Source organism: Microtus ochrogaster, chromosome 18 (assembly GCF_000317375.1).
Source record: "Microtus ochrogaster isolate Prairie Vole_2 chromosome 18, MicOch1.0, whole genome shotgun sequence".
Classification (NCBI taxonomy): Eukaryota; Metazoa; Chordata; class Mammalia; order Rodentia; family Cricetidae; genus Microtus; species Microtus ochrogaster.
Genome location: NC_022020.1, coordinates 24,540,047 through 24,554,014, shown reverse-complemented (window position 1 = coordinate 24,554,014; position 13,968 = coordinate 24,540,047). Strand labels below are relative to the sequence as shown.

Genomic DNA, 13,968 nt, shown 5'->3' with positions numbered 1-13,968 from the left:
GTGGTGCAATATTTGTTTAGATCTGGAAAGTGAGCCTAGACAGTTACCATTTCAGAAGCTGAGTCCCTGGGTCTGGACTCCTGCTGCCCTACAGACGGGGCTGCTGACCTCATCTTGGATGGAACCTGAACCAGAAAGGCAGGGAAGGAAGGAGGGGGTGGGACTGGGCCAAAGAAGTAGAGTCCGGGAACTGAAGAAAGAAGCACCAGTTCTGACCGGCTGCATTTCCTCCTTACTGCTCTAAACTTTCAGCAGTGCTGACACTTGGCCCAGCCCCAGGAGCGTCAGCAGGCTCCAAGCAAGTGGCCCCAGGGCATGTTTGGCTTGGGACTTTTTGTTGCTGTTTGTTTGGAGGCAGGGTCTCACTACACAGCCCCGACTGCCCTGGGATCCACAGAGGTCCCCTTCTTCCACTACATCTTTGCCTCCAAGACATGTTTTTGAAGCCCCTATCCTCATTTGGAGAGCAGAAGGGCTTTCCCTATGAAGTGGCCTTCAGGCTAGGGCCTAAGGAGAGAAGACACAAACCGGTGGAGAGGCTCGAGTGTAGGGCAGAATGCTGCCCAGGATCCAATGCTGGCTGTCCCAGGAAGCAGCAAGCTGGGTGGAGGGAGGCAGCAAGAGGCAAACCTGGGGTGAAAAATGGGATACTGACGAGCAGGGAGAATTAGAGCCATAGGAGTGATCATTACAGTTGTATACTATAAAATAATTTTCTGAGCATTTATTATGTATCAGTATATGGGAGTCCTACTGGCCTGGCTCCTGAATCATAGCATTCTGTTTTATCTTCTTTATAAAACTTCCCTGGAAGTGACCATTCATTTACGTGTTATTTACTCTCCATCTCCCCTCCTGGCCCCAGGCTGCATGAAGCAGAGACCATGTTTACCTCATCTGTTCCAAAGCAGAATCTGGAACACAGTAAAAACCCAATAAACAATTACTAAACAGATGAGGGAGGGAGGGGCTAGCGTGGTGCAAGAGTCATTTATGGGCTTTCTGTGGTCAGTGGTCTTTGGGATGGTAAGGGGTTCTACATTACAGATGGAGGCAGAAAAATATCTTCATTTAAAAAAAAAGAAAAATATCTTTATGAACCCAAGAACTTTGCCACACAGTACAAATTATGTGCATTGCCCAATCTCCCTGGAAGGACAGCCAGGGAATTCTGTCCCTTTGGGGGAGCCATGCTAGGCTCACCTATCCTTTCCCTATGTAGAAAACAGCGGAGACAGATGCATAACCATCTCCGGCAGAACATGTGTCCAGCCCACCAGAACCGGAGTCTGGCCAACGGGCCCAGCCACCCTCGGCTGGACCCTGAGGAGATCCAGATGGCTGATGTGAGTGGTGTTCCCAGACCTGCCCCCCTCTTAGCTCGCTGGATAGCAACCGTCTCTGGCTGGAAGCACGGGCCAGGGCAGTCCTGTGTGTCAGGCACCAACTCACCAAGGACCTGGCTTCACTCTGCTCATTTCCATAAGGAAGAATGGGGGGGGGATTGGTTGTGGGGGCCATCACTGATCCACCATCAAGTCACATCTCACTCAGGGGGCCACCTTTTAACCTAGAGCTTGGTGCTCATCACTTGCCCCCCCCCCACCCGTGAAGGGAGCCTATCTAGTCTCCATCGCTAACTCCCCCCAACTTTCTGTCCATTCCAGTACATCTCCAAAAATGTGCCCACCACAGACCACGTGATCCGGAGGGAAACTGAGACCACATTCTCTGGGAGCCACTCCTGCTCACCTTCTCACCACTGCTCCACAGCCACGCCCACCTCCAGCCACAGGTGAGCAGCAGCAGGGCCCACAGAATCCTGCTGATTCCTGTACTTTGTCATTCAATCGTCCACAGCTAGTTGATATCTCCTCGTGTGTTTGCATACCGATCACAGTCCACCTGACTCTCCAGTACTGGGGCAACCTGCCCGCACACGCACAATAGTTCCTACAGCTAGAAAAATAACAAGGCTGGTCCCTCCTTCCATGGAGAGCTCCATGCAACAGTCAGAGCCTTTGCATACTGGCCTCTGAGGCTGGGATCCTGAGGAACGGCTAAAGAACATGGGGGTGGCAGTGTCCCAGCTGGGGATGTTAGTGGCAGGAGCAAAGGAAGGAGCCTCTACACATGGCAACTCACCAACCACAGGATTCCAGCCTTCCTTCTCCCATGATCAGGGTTGAGCATCTGTGAAACTCCACATCACCCCAGAGTAGAGAGGACAGGGATCTAAAGGAGCCACAGAGGAGCTGAAGAACTAAGAGCAGGGTGGCTATGGGACCTCACACCTGCACTAGAACAGCTTGCCCTTCCTGACCTATCAGCTCACTCTATCTGGTTTTCCCAGACATGAGAGCCACACGTGGAGCCTGGAACGTTCGGAGAGCCTGACCTCGGATTCCCAGTCAGGCATCATGCTGTCATCAGTGGGCACCAGCAAGTGCAACAGCCCAGCCTGTGTGGAAGCGCGAGCACGGAGGGCAGCGGCCTACAGCCAGGAGGAGCGGCGCAGGGCTGCCATGCCACCCTACCACGACTCCATAGACTCCCTGCGTGACTCTCCACACAGTGAGAGGTCAGTTTCTACTACTCCTTGACTGAACCCCACCTTGGCTAGAAAGTTGTCACTCCCAGCCCAAAGCTGACCCTTAGGGTGCATCGCCAAGAACCTCAAACAAGGTCCCAGAAAGGTTAGGGGGTCTCCTGGGATTAGAACTATATCTAGCTCAGTGGATCCTGGCTGGAGTGACCACATAGTTTATCCTATCAGGGAACGTTAACAACCACGCAGAAGCATCAGGGACAAAGAGGGTTGTTCCATACACCCAGGACCCAAGGTTGTCTGGTTCCCAGTATCACCTCAGCAGAAACAGAAAGATGCCAAGACCCAGGAAATTAGAAGCTAGGAAAACGGTTATTTTCAAGGGTACTCACCAGAGGGCAAGGACATAAGCCAAGGGTGATCTCGGACTGTCAGCATCAGCACCCCAAAGGCATGGCTGTGATCCTGAGAAGCCCATGAACTAAGGACCAGGACGTTTCTCTTTCCCTGAGGCTGGCAAGGGTGCTCAGTGGCAAATAAGCTTGCCCACCAAGCCTGGCAGTCTAAATCTAATTCCTAGAGTCCACAAGGTGGAAGGAGAGTACCAACTCCCACAAGTTGTCCTCTGACCTCCAGACACACTCTGTGGCACACGTTTTCACACACACACACACACACACACACACAGAGGAAATTCCCTTCTTCCCTGACTCCACACCAGGAGTCCTGGGAACGAGGCCCCACCCTAACAGGCTTTGCAGTGGCTGTCAGCCAAGCTAGGTCTGTGAGAGGAAAGCAGAGGAGGGAACACCACGGCAGGGGAGGCTCAGGATGGAGGGCAATTCTACCTCTTCCTGACTCAAATGACTCTATGCCAGGCCTGGGCTAGTGAAGCATCCCCAGAGCTGACCTACCTGCTCTTATTCCAAGCGAGGGACAAACCACAACTCCTGAGCAGTTTTTACAGGTGCTAAGCACAGACACCACCCCAGGGCAGAGAAGCCCGCTCCAACTACTGATTCCAAGAAGCACCCAGATTCTTCTCTCCAAGCCCAGCCCTCCGCCTCAAAATTTGTTCCTTCTGTGTAGATAAGAAGGAACAGCAACTGCTATACATGGGACTGATAAAGGACCCTGCCTCATTCACACCTGTCTCTGTTGTCTTCCGTGGTTCTTCCGTGGTAACCCTGGCCCTAGGTGGGTGGGAAGACCCTCGGCAGGGAGATGGGAGAGGAACGTTTTTCAGACGTGGTGTACCCTGCAGCTGTTCTAACGGAAACACTTAAGAGTGCGCTTAAGAGAAGCGGGGTGAGTGAGAGAGCTCACGGAGCTCAGCAGGCAGGCTGGGGACACACGTACACCAAGGGCCCTTGGCTTCTGCTCGCTTGGGAGGTAGAGCTAAATAGGAAGGGCATCCTTAGCAGAGCTGAGGTTGGATTTGTTCGGTTGGCTTGGTTTTGACTGGAAAGGGGGGGGGTGCTTTGTTTTGTTTGCTTTGGGAACTTCCTAAAGAGACCCCAAGGTGGTGGCATGACTGGAGAGTGTGCCTCAGGAGAGGAGTGGGTAGCACCCAGCAGTTAAATAGTTCTGTGCGTAGGAAAGGGAAGTGAGCAGGCAACTGATTCCTGATCCCGTAAGAGAGTAGGAAGGACACTAAGCCAGTTCCAGAGCGCAGTCAGGAATATGGAATGCAGTCTGGAAGAAAGGCGTGGCCGGGAGTGATTCCTGTAATGGAGTATGGATAATGGTGGAGGCTGAAGGTTCACAAGGTGGATTGTGAAGAGCAAAACCCAATGTTCCAGGCTCCACGGGTGACTCTGACCTCTGGGAAAACCAAACAGGAGTGAGGTGATAGGTCAGGAAGAACAAGCTGTCCTAGTGTAGGTGTGTGTTCCCTTAGCCACCCTGGAGATCTATTAGCAAAAGCAAACTTTTCAAGGAAGTAAGGGGAATAGAGACCCATCTTATCTTGGTATTATCTGCTCTGGCTTGGGGGGCCCACCCGGTGTCACTTCCCTGTAGCAGCTTTTGGGATTTCCCTCTCTCAAGCCATGCCTTGGGCTAAGCCATTCGTGCTAGGGCGGTTGAGCTCAAACCCAAGGAGCCTCTGAATGATGGTTTCTCAAAGTAGCCTTACTAGTTTCTGCCTAAACCGCATTCAAATCCCAGGGATAGGTACCCAGGATTCACACTAGGAGGTATTAGCAAAAACAGGCCGTTGTGGACCAGGGAGTCATTGGCTCCAAGAAGAGACACCTAGTGGTGTCTTGGTGAAATGGGGAAGAGGGAGTCAGTTGATTCAGAAAGAACAGGTCGGGCCACATCTTGGTCATTACGTCCTTGACACTTAAATGTCTGAGTCTCTTTTTCCTGTGTGTAGTATGGCCCTCACCTGCAGAGTCTCCAGAACAGATGAGACTACATATAAAACGCCCCAAGGTGAGCGTGCCCCGGAGAATGAGCATCCCCAGAGCAAATGACCACTTACGGATGCTTAGTAAAGGGCAGACACTGGGCTAGGGTACTACCCGAGTACATTTCTGAAATCGCCCAGCCTCACTCCGGAGTAAACACTATAATTATCTATGCAGGCTGAGAGGGATCACGGAAACTGAACGAGGTCAGAGCCACAGCCTTCACTCTTAGGACTGGGTCCTTTCTGGCCTTACAACCAGATTACCCGACCCACGCTTCTGTCTCTCCCGCAGGTACGTGTCGGCCCTGACCACGCCCGCGCGCCTCTCGCCCGTGGACTTCCACTACTCGCTGGCCACGCAGGTGCCGACCTTCGAGATCACGTCGCCCAACTCTGCGCATGCCGTGTCGCTGCCGCCCGCCGCGCCCATCAGCTACCGCCTGGCGGAGCAGCAGCCGCTCCTGCGGCACCCGGCGCCGCCGGGCCCTGGGCCGGGGTCCGGCGCGGACATGCAGCGCAGCTACGACAGCTACTACTACCCCGCGGCGGGGCCCGGACCGCGGCGCAGCGCCTGCGCGCTGGGCGGCAGCTTGGGCAGCCTCCCCGCCAGCCCCTTCCGCATCCCTGAGGACGACGAGTACGAGACCACGCAGGAGTGCGCGCCCCCGCCGCCGCCGCGGCCACGCACGCGCGGCGCGTCCCGCAGGACGTCAGCGGGGCCGCGGCGCTGGCGGCGCTCGCGCCTCAACGGGCTGGCGGCGCAGCGCGCACGCGCGGCGCGGGACTCGCTGTCGTTGAGCAGCGGCTCGGGCTGCGGCTCAGTGTCGGCCTCGGACGACGAGGCGGACGACGCGGACGGGGCGCTGGCGGCCGAGAGCACGCCTTTCCTCGGCCTGCGGGCGGCGCACGACGCGCTGCGCTCGGACTCGCCGCCGCTGTGTCCGGCGGCCGACAGCAGGACTTACTACTCCCTGGACAGCCACAGCACGCGCGCCAGCAGCAGACACAGCCGTGGGCCGCCCACGAGGGCCAAGCAGGACTCGGGGCCCCTCTAGGCGCCCCCCGCCTCGCCCGCCCCAAGTCTCCAAGGAGAGCGGAGACCACCGACTGGAGAGGGAATAGGAGCGAACAAAGAAATAAAAATATTTTTATTTTCTATAAAAAGGAAAAAAGTATAACAAAATGTTTTATTTTCATTTTAGCAAAAAAATGTCTTATAATACTAGCTAACGGCAAAGACGTTTTTATAGGGAAACTATTTATATGTAACATCCTGATTTACAGCTTCGGAAAAAAAAAGAAACAACAAAAAAAAAGAGAGATGGGCCAATTTTTTGACTCTTTAATAGAAACCTATATTGTGGTGCCTTTTGCTGTATGCTAATCTGGGGCTCCTGGAGAGTCGTCTGGGGTGCAGGGTGGGGATGGGCGCTTGTAGGATCCCAAACCGGTGAGGGTGAGAAAAGGCAGGAAAAGAAGAGACCGAGGTTCTACTGGCCCTGAGGGTAGTGGACAGTGAGGAAGAAAATGAAGACAAGGCAGAATTTGCCCTGTTCAGATCTGGAATCTCGGGCAGAGAGGGCAGGGATCCTTGCCTAGAGCTGGAATTGAGGTCGGGTTACTTCCAGGGGGAGACATAGCCCCCCAACTACAGCAACTAGAATGGGGAGGGGTCCTCCCCGCCCCTCAAGGCTGCTAAGGGAAAGAGGACAGAGAAGGCGGTCTCCCCACCAGCCCCCGGCCTAGGGAGGGGCAGCACTACCAGGGGCCCAACCTTCATAGCTCCTCCTCCTGCGGCCTCCAGGGTACTCTGTCCTCTGCAGCACCTTCGTTTACAGGTCGTCTTTTCTATTTTACGCCTGCATGTCCTTTGCATTTCAGATTCTTTAGATTGAATGCATGGTCACGCTGGGACCCAGAAGAGCCACTCCGACAGTGTATTCGATTCCCCTTTTAGCAATAAAGTAACACCATGTCCTTCTCACAGCCCAGCTCCCAACCCACCTATGACTTCATCCTCCAATCCTGCCCTCCCCTACCCTCACAACTGGATCCAATGCTAATTTGTCAAAAAAGGCAATTGTCTAAAAAGGAAATAAACAAACAAAGTCCCAAACAGGAACAGATGGGAACCCTGACATGTCCAAACACCTGACTGTTGACACTTGAACATTTTTATATTATAAATAAAATCAGAAATAACTCCTGTTTGACTGTGTGTACCTGGCCCAGCTGAGGGAAGACAGGAGGAGGATCTGGGCCCTGTGGGTACTGGAATAGATTGGAGAGGGCCAGGGCAGTCCCTGAGCGGAAGTGACCCTCTCTCCAGTCCCGCTGGCCCCAGTTCCAAGGACCTGTTCCAAGTCTTCCTTCCAAATCATTTATAAGGTGTCGCCCCTGGGTGCTGGGGAACCCAGCCAAGGGACTGACGCAAATTGTTCTGCTTTAAACTCAGCCTCCGAACTCTGGCCCAGCCCCTGCCCTGGAGCTAGGAGGCTGGACTGAGGCAACAGTTTCCCACCCAGGTGGGTGAAAAGAGAAGGGTTGTGGGGTTGGCACTGGGGCAGCAGAGACAAAGATGACCCTTGGGGCCTCAGGCACGTCACAGGCAGAGTCTGGACATGTAAGACAGCATAATGGATACCCTCATTGCCAGAAGGACCACAGCAGCTGCGCTTCTAAGCCCACAGGGTATTGCTCTTTCCCCAATTTTATACCCCCTCAGAGCCAGGGCCTGTCTAAACCTGCAGCTCTGATGAAGGTCTGAACTCAGGCGAGGAGGAGGCAGATGGAGTCCGAGGTGAAGAGTCTTTCTCATCAGCCACCTAGAATACCAGAAACCAAGATTCCAGCCTCCTGGACCTGAAGCCTCCTCTCCAAAGAGCTGGGGTGAATGTGTACATATTTACGTATGCTTATGTGCGTCCTTGAATGTCACACTAACAGAGTAGCGGGACAGAGAGGCACAGAGCAACAAGGACCGAATCTGAGTGCCAGTTTGGCCCTCGCTAGCTCTGTGCTTTCTCCAACCCACAATTTGCTTAGTGAGAGATGAGGAAAACACTGTATACCTCAGCGAGCTGCTGTGGAGGTCACGTGCGGATGGGCCAGCACCGCTCCTGAGAGATTGTCTAGAAGACAGCTACCTTGATGGTGGTGGGGACAGAATCCTGAGCCTTGCAACCTTGAATCACAAAGTGGCAAAAACTCGATGAGGAGATGATTAAGAAAAGTCTAAACTTAAAAATTCATCATTATATTTGTTGGTGGGTGCTGAAGGGGGCACTTTTTACAAAGGAAAAAAATAGGGGAAAAATTACTGGGCTGAATGTTAAACCTGTAGATCATGGACGTCTTCCAGGCCCCAGCCAGTGACTGCGTTAGACCCCTCTGCTATCTGTTTGCCGTTGCCTTGAGAGCTGTCTTAGGGCGGTAATCCTTATGTACGACCTCTGATCTCCATGTGACCCCAGGTTAACGGCTACGACCTCTTAATGAGTCCACCGAGCAGATCTTAGTGTGATCCAGGTTAGAGCCCTCACTTAGGCTCTGTGAGGGCTCTCAGTGGTTGCCTTCTCGGTTTTCATTCAGAAACCACCGCTGTGACTCAAATGAACTCTCCTATCTGTATACGACCCCGGTTGACTTAGTGAACTTGTACCTGACCCCATTTTGCTCCTTTATCATCTGCCCTGTATTCTAAGGTACCTGCCAGAGTCCAAGGATAGAACCTAACCTAGCTCCTCGGCTCTCTCCTCATTATATCAGCCACCTACTCCCTGGACGTGTCTGGTTGGGACTCAGGAGCACACTCGACCAGAGAGACCCTCTTGCCCACCCTGACTCTCAGGTTTCAGCCTTGGGGAAAACTTGAGTGTGTGGCCTTTCAGGAAGCATTGCAATCACTTCAAGCAACTTCCCTTCCACTACCCTGTCCCCTGGAACACTCAGGACATTCAGGCAGCTTCATAGGTCAAAATTCTCTTCCCTGCTCCCCAAATTATTTTCTTTTTAGTATCACATTTAGTGTCTTTCCCCAGCCTCTCTCAGAGTCCCCAATGGCAATGAATGATAACCACTTCCCCGAGACCCCCCATATCTGTGAGACCCATGGAGGCAGGGAGTGGACCTCCTTTACCACCATCCCAGCACCCAGCAACAATCTATGCCTCATGGTTGCCCCTCACTGAAGAGGTTGAAGGCTGTCTGTCAAGAGTTAGCAACCAGGAGTTCCTGAGCCCTGGGCAAATAACCAGGACCTCTATATGGAGAAAACTGCTTACTCCATTTTGTCAGGCCCTGGGTTTGACTAGTTCTCCTGGGCATGTTAGGAGCCACGGTTAGGGAAGAGGAACATGATGGTCTATTAGAATGCAGGAAAAATATTAGAACTTTGATTTAGATTTATTTTCATCTCATCTTTTTTAAATTTCTATTTTTGTGTATGTTTTATAATGTACATAATATTTTAGTACAGTAGTACATGTATATAATTTACAAATAAAGAATTATACAATTAAGGAAGTAAGAAATGTCTTTACTGGTGGGAGGCACTATTAGTGCTTGGGGAACAGCACGGGCGCGCATCTGTGGCTAGTGAGCTTGCACCTCCACTGTCATCCCCCACCCCCATGACATAAAGGGTGGGACCCTGGCCTGAAAATCAAAGGACCTTCAGGCAGCAGCACAAAGAACTGAGATCTCTTTACTGCCCCTAAATCGCCTTTCTGATCCCATTCAAATGAGCGTTTACTTCCCCTGAGCAAAACAAAGGGGCCAGATGGTTTGGTTATAATTCGCACTTCAGCTAATCCAATTTAAACAATTTGGATTTAAACCCCCTACGCCTCTCCACGTACTTTAAGCTCCCCACATCCAATGGGAGTGGACCTTCAGATGCTTAGTCACAAGGCTTGTGTCACCAAAGAGGTCAAACTGTTGGCCAAACAATAGGAAAGGCTGGCTCACAGTAGCTGCGTCAAGAGGGTCATCCCCCAACTCACTTGTTGGTCTAACTGAAGGATGTCAACCCGTGAGGGACACGCGTCTCTATTCTCAGCTATGTCCTTAGCTAGGCTTTTCTCATTCACTAAAAAAATGACAAGAACATCAGTAATTAAGAACTTGCCACTACATCTTCTCCCCGAGACCATGAATTGAGAGCTTCCTCCACCTCACTCTATCACTCGAGACCTTGGTGGCCTTCACAAGAGGACCCAAGCAAACAGAGGCGTGCTCCTAAGATATCACCCCACAAGGACACCCTTGGGACAGGGGAGGTGACACGCGTATCCTGTTTAGTCCGAAAGCATCAACCGGAAAAGTGCCCGAGAGTCACAAGTCAGCTGGAAGAGGAAAAGGGCTTCTTCTTCCCATCCAGAGTGTCAGGGCAGCAGAGGGCCCCATAGCAGGCTGCCTTGCTCGCTGGCCCAGGTCTGAGACGAGCTTGTTCCTTTGTCTGGGTTCATCTTCTAATCGGTAGTAGTTCTCAAACCTTCCTTAAATGAGTTCTTTACATACATACATATATATATTATATATGATTGTGTCCATATAAAAAAGAGGCAGGAGAGACCTCAGAGTGGAAAAGGAGAGGTGGATACACACGCAAGTGGAATCAGTTTGGCACTGAGTGGAGGTTAGGCCTCAGATTATTGCAATATGAGGCAGGAGAACTGGACCGGTTGCAAAGGTTGCTGGGAAAAGGAAAGGAGAAGGCGTTGCTGGTGGTCCTTAGACCTGCTGCTGGTCAACTGAGAGGAAAGAGGAGAAAGGGTAGGTATCCAAGCTGAGACCCCGAGTTCAGACTCATCCTCACAAACACAAGATGAAGGAGCGGCCTGATGAGAAGGGGCCTGGGGAAGCAACAGTGACTGACTTCTCCAGATGGCAGCCCTAGAGCGAGTCTGACCTGCAAAGCAAGGCCCCATGACTTGAGGGCAGCCAGGGCTAGGAGAGGAGCTAGGCCGGAGATGGCCTAGGATACAGAAGATCAGCGCCATGAAATGGCATCTCCTTGACCACAAGGCTCTCCATATCCCTCTGGTTGCCAGTTTTAACTGCCTGTCGCTTGGTCCAAGCAGCCTCCGCCTGGAATTGTGCTCACTGACCCCCTCTGGGGACATTTGCCGGTCTCCAGGGCCTGCACAGCCACACCAGCTAAGAATCAGACCCCGAGGCATCCTTTGTGGCTTTGCTGCCAGTCACAGGCCCGTGCCCCAGGCTGAGGGCGGGGCTTGAGTGTGTCTTCCGGAGAGCTGGGTCATCGCCTTCTAGAGTAGCCAGGCGGGCCTCGATCCGCTCCAGGTCATCTGAACCCACTTTGATTTTCACGGACAAGAGGTGGATATAGGTCTCATAACGGCTTTTCTGGGAAAAGGGCAGACAAAAGCCAAGAGCAAAGTCAAAAGAGAGGCAACAAAATGGAGATGGGGGAGCCATCTTGGAAAACTAGCAGCCTAGCACTGCCCTCTTCAGCATGCAGTGAGCTCTTGCAATCGATGAAAGGGAAATGGACTATCCAATAAAAGACAGAATACACACACTATGTATCGCTGGCTGTCATTATTGTCAGGCCCCCATCATGCCCAGCTTCTCACTTACACCTTGAAAATCCAAATAATATCAATAATTTCTTAGATATAACATGAAAGATGTGGGCAATAAAGGCAAAAATGGACAAATGGGACCCCATTGATATTTAAAACATCTGTGCTTTGAAGGATAAGGAAATTATATTTAATGAGACTGGAGATCAGTACAATGTGAAGAAATGCCACTGAGCTACACACTGAAAAGCAATCAAGATGGTGCAATTTATTATGTGTTGCCCCAATTAAAACTTTAAAAATTTGGGAGCTAAAGGGATGGCTCAGCGGTTAAGAGAGCTTGCCGCTCATGCAGAGGACCTGAGTTCAGTTCCCAGCATCCATATTAGGCAGATCACAACAACTTGCAACTCTAGCATCAGGGGCTCTGATCCCCTCCCTTGGCCTTCACAGGCATCAGCAAACAAGTGTGCAGAATGAACACAGGCACACATACATAAAAAGAAGTATTTTTAATTAATAATGTAAAACAAAATGAAAATAATAATGAGGCAATGACTGTTATACTTGTGAGATCAAGGAAGGTGAAAACATCTCCAAATGCCCAGTGTTGGGAAGGGTATGAAGAAATGGATGTGTTCATAAACACTTAGATGTAAGTTGCTGTCAACATTTAGGAGGGGGACTCAGTGGTATCTGAGCACCTTGACTCTGAGCTGCAGGCCTTCCCCACCATCAGGAAAGGGGACCCTTTTCCCCCAGTTCTGCCTACCAGGCTTTATGTCCCTCCCCCCCCATTAAGCCAAGTAATAGAGGACTCAGATGCCAGAGTTGCAGCCATCACTGGTTAGGATCCTGGGTCCTGCTCTTTCCTACGTGTGTCACCTCAGGCCAGTGCTCTGGCTTCTCTGAGCATCAGTTCACCTTTCTGTCAAATGGGTATAGTTATAGAAACCCTTTCACAGGATTGACATTAGGGTCCATGCAAAGAACGGAGGAGAGCCAGGCCTCCCCCAAGAAAGTCCACTACAGTGGCTGTCATCTCTGTTTTCATATTGCAGAATAAACATTGGAGGCTCCTAAAGAAACCCAGGCATAGGCAAAACTGGTCAACATTTGACAGCCAGACTCTGCAAGACTGGCCATTGGACACTGTGGCTTGCACCTAATAGAACCCCACAGTGGGGGAGTCTCAAACTAGAATCCCTAGCATGTGGATGGCAGGAAGTGAAGGGTGGGAGCGGGCCTCCTCCTCTGGCCCCAGCTTTGACCTTTGCCATTCATCACCCAAGACCTACCTCAAACACGAGATAGTGTTCCTTCAGCCGGTATTCCTCCGCCTCCTTGGACTTGAGGCCCCTCTCCACTGGGTGGCACCTGTGTTCCGCCAACTCTGCAGTCACCTGTCTCAACTTATTCTCATGAGACCGCAGCTGCTCCTCCTGCAAAGACAAGCCCAGGTCAGTGAGGTCTGGCATGTCCTCACACCGGAAGCAGTTTCAGCACAGGGAAACTGGTGCTGACCAGAGTCTTCAAATTGCTCCTCCTCAGGGCCATCAGCCCTCCTCAGTGCCTAGGAGGAGATAAGAGAGCTTGAGGTCTGCACGTGAGTGTCCACACCGCCACCAGAGCCCCATGCATAGAATTCCACACGTGCGTCCAAGCATGCCGGGCCAAGGGTCAGCCTGGCCCCAGTTATCCCTCCCTCTCTCCAGTACATGCATCGGCTCACAACCACCTTCGGGTGTGCATGACAGCTGCAGATCCGGGCCACACCTGAAGGTAGACTGAGACATTGTCGTCGACAGCCCAGTGCACACACTCCACTCACTACAGTGAGGAGGCCCTTTAGAGCAATATGCACGCACGGGTATGTGGACACACCTGTGGTGCAGGCATACGGGGGTGCATGTGTGCATATGTGTGCTCATGGGATGTGTGTGTGTGTGTGTGTGTGTGTGTGGTGTATGTATGTGGGGTGTCTGTGTACACTGTGCTCCCCATACACAGGAGCTCCCCACAGACACAGAATGCCCTGGAGCTCTGTGGAGAGAGAGACAAAGGCTCTGATAGGAAAGGGGCCAATGGCTGAAGAAGGAAGTTTGTAGCTTGCCAACCTCTGTTCTCAAGTTCTGCTCCGTCCTTTATCCTTTCCTGTCCAAAACACCCTGAGAATCTGTAGTATTAGTGAGATGGGGTTTTCATAGCAATATAACTAAAGTATTTAAAGATTTAAAAAAAAAAAGAATGTTGTCCTGGCTAGTTTTATGTCAGTTTGACACAAGCTAGAGTTATCTAAAAGGAGGGAAACTCAATTGAGAAAATGCCTCAGTAGATCGGACTGTAAGGTATGTTCTTAATTAGTGATTGATGTGGGAGGACCCAGCCCATCATGGATGCTGCCACCTCTGGGCTGGTGGTCCTGGGTTCTATAAGAAAGCAGGTTGAAGCTAAGC

General features: G+C 51.8%; 2 protein-coding genes across 5 annotated transcripts in view; one reads left to right on the top strand and one right to left on the bottom strand.

The window, feature by feature from the left end:
• Positions 1-9,484, top strand: part of Nrg2 (neuregulin 2) — a 185,854-nt gene extending 176,370 nt beyond the window's left edge. For all 3 annotated transcript variants that reach the window (XM_026783450.1, XM_026783449.1, XM_013349395.2), the window contains 4 exons: positions 1,223-1,346; positions 1,668-1,795; positions 2,354-2,581; positions 5,257-9,484. In XM_026783450.1, coding sequence (XP_026639251.1) covers positions 1,223-1,346; positions 1,668-1,795; positions 2,354-2,581; positions 5,257-6,019 — 1,243 coding nt within the window. In that variant the 3' untranslated portion in view covers positions 6,020-9,484. The remainder of the gene's footprint in view (positions 1-1,222; positions 1,347-1,667; positions 1,796-2,353; positions 2,582-5,256) is intronic.
• The window catches only part of Psd2 (pleckstrin and Sec7 domain containing 2), a 53,537-nt gene continuing 48,953 nt past the window's right edge, over positions 9,385-13,968 (bottom strand). For both annotated transcript variants that reach the window (XM_005355946.2, XM_026783451.1), the window contains exons 14-15: positions 12,811-12,954; positions 9,385-11,333 (exon numbers count right to left, since the gene is read on the bottom strand). In XM_005355946.2, the coding sequence (XP_005356003.1) occupies positions 11,124-11,333; positions 12,811-12,954 (354 nt within the window). In that variant the 3' untranslated portion in view covers positions 9,385-11,123. The remainder of the gene's footprint in view (positions 11,334-12,810; positions 12,955-13,968) is intronic.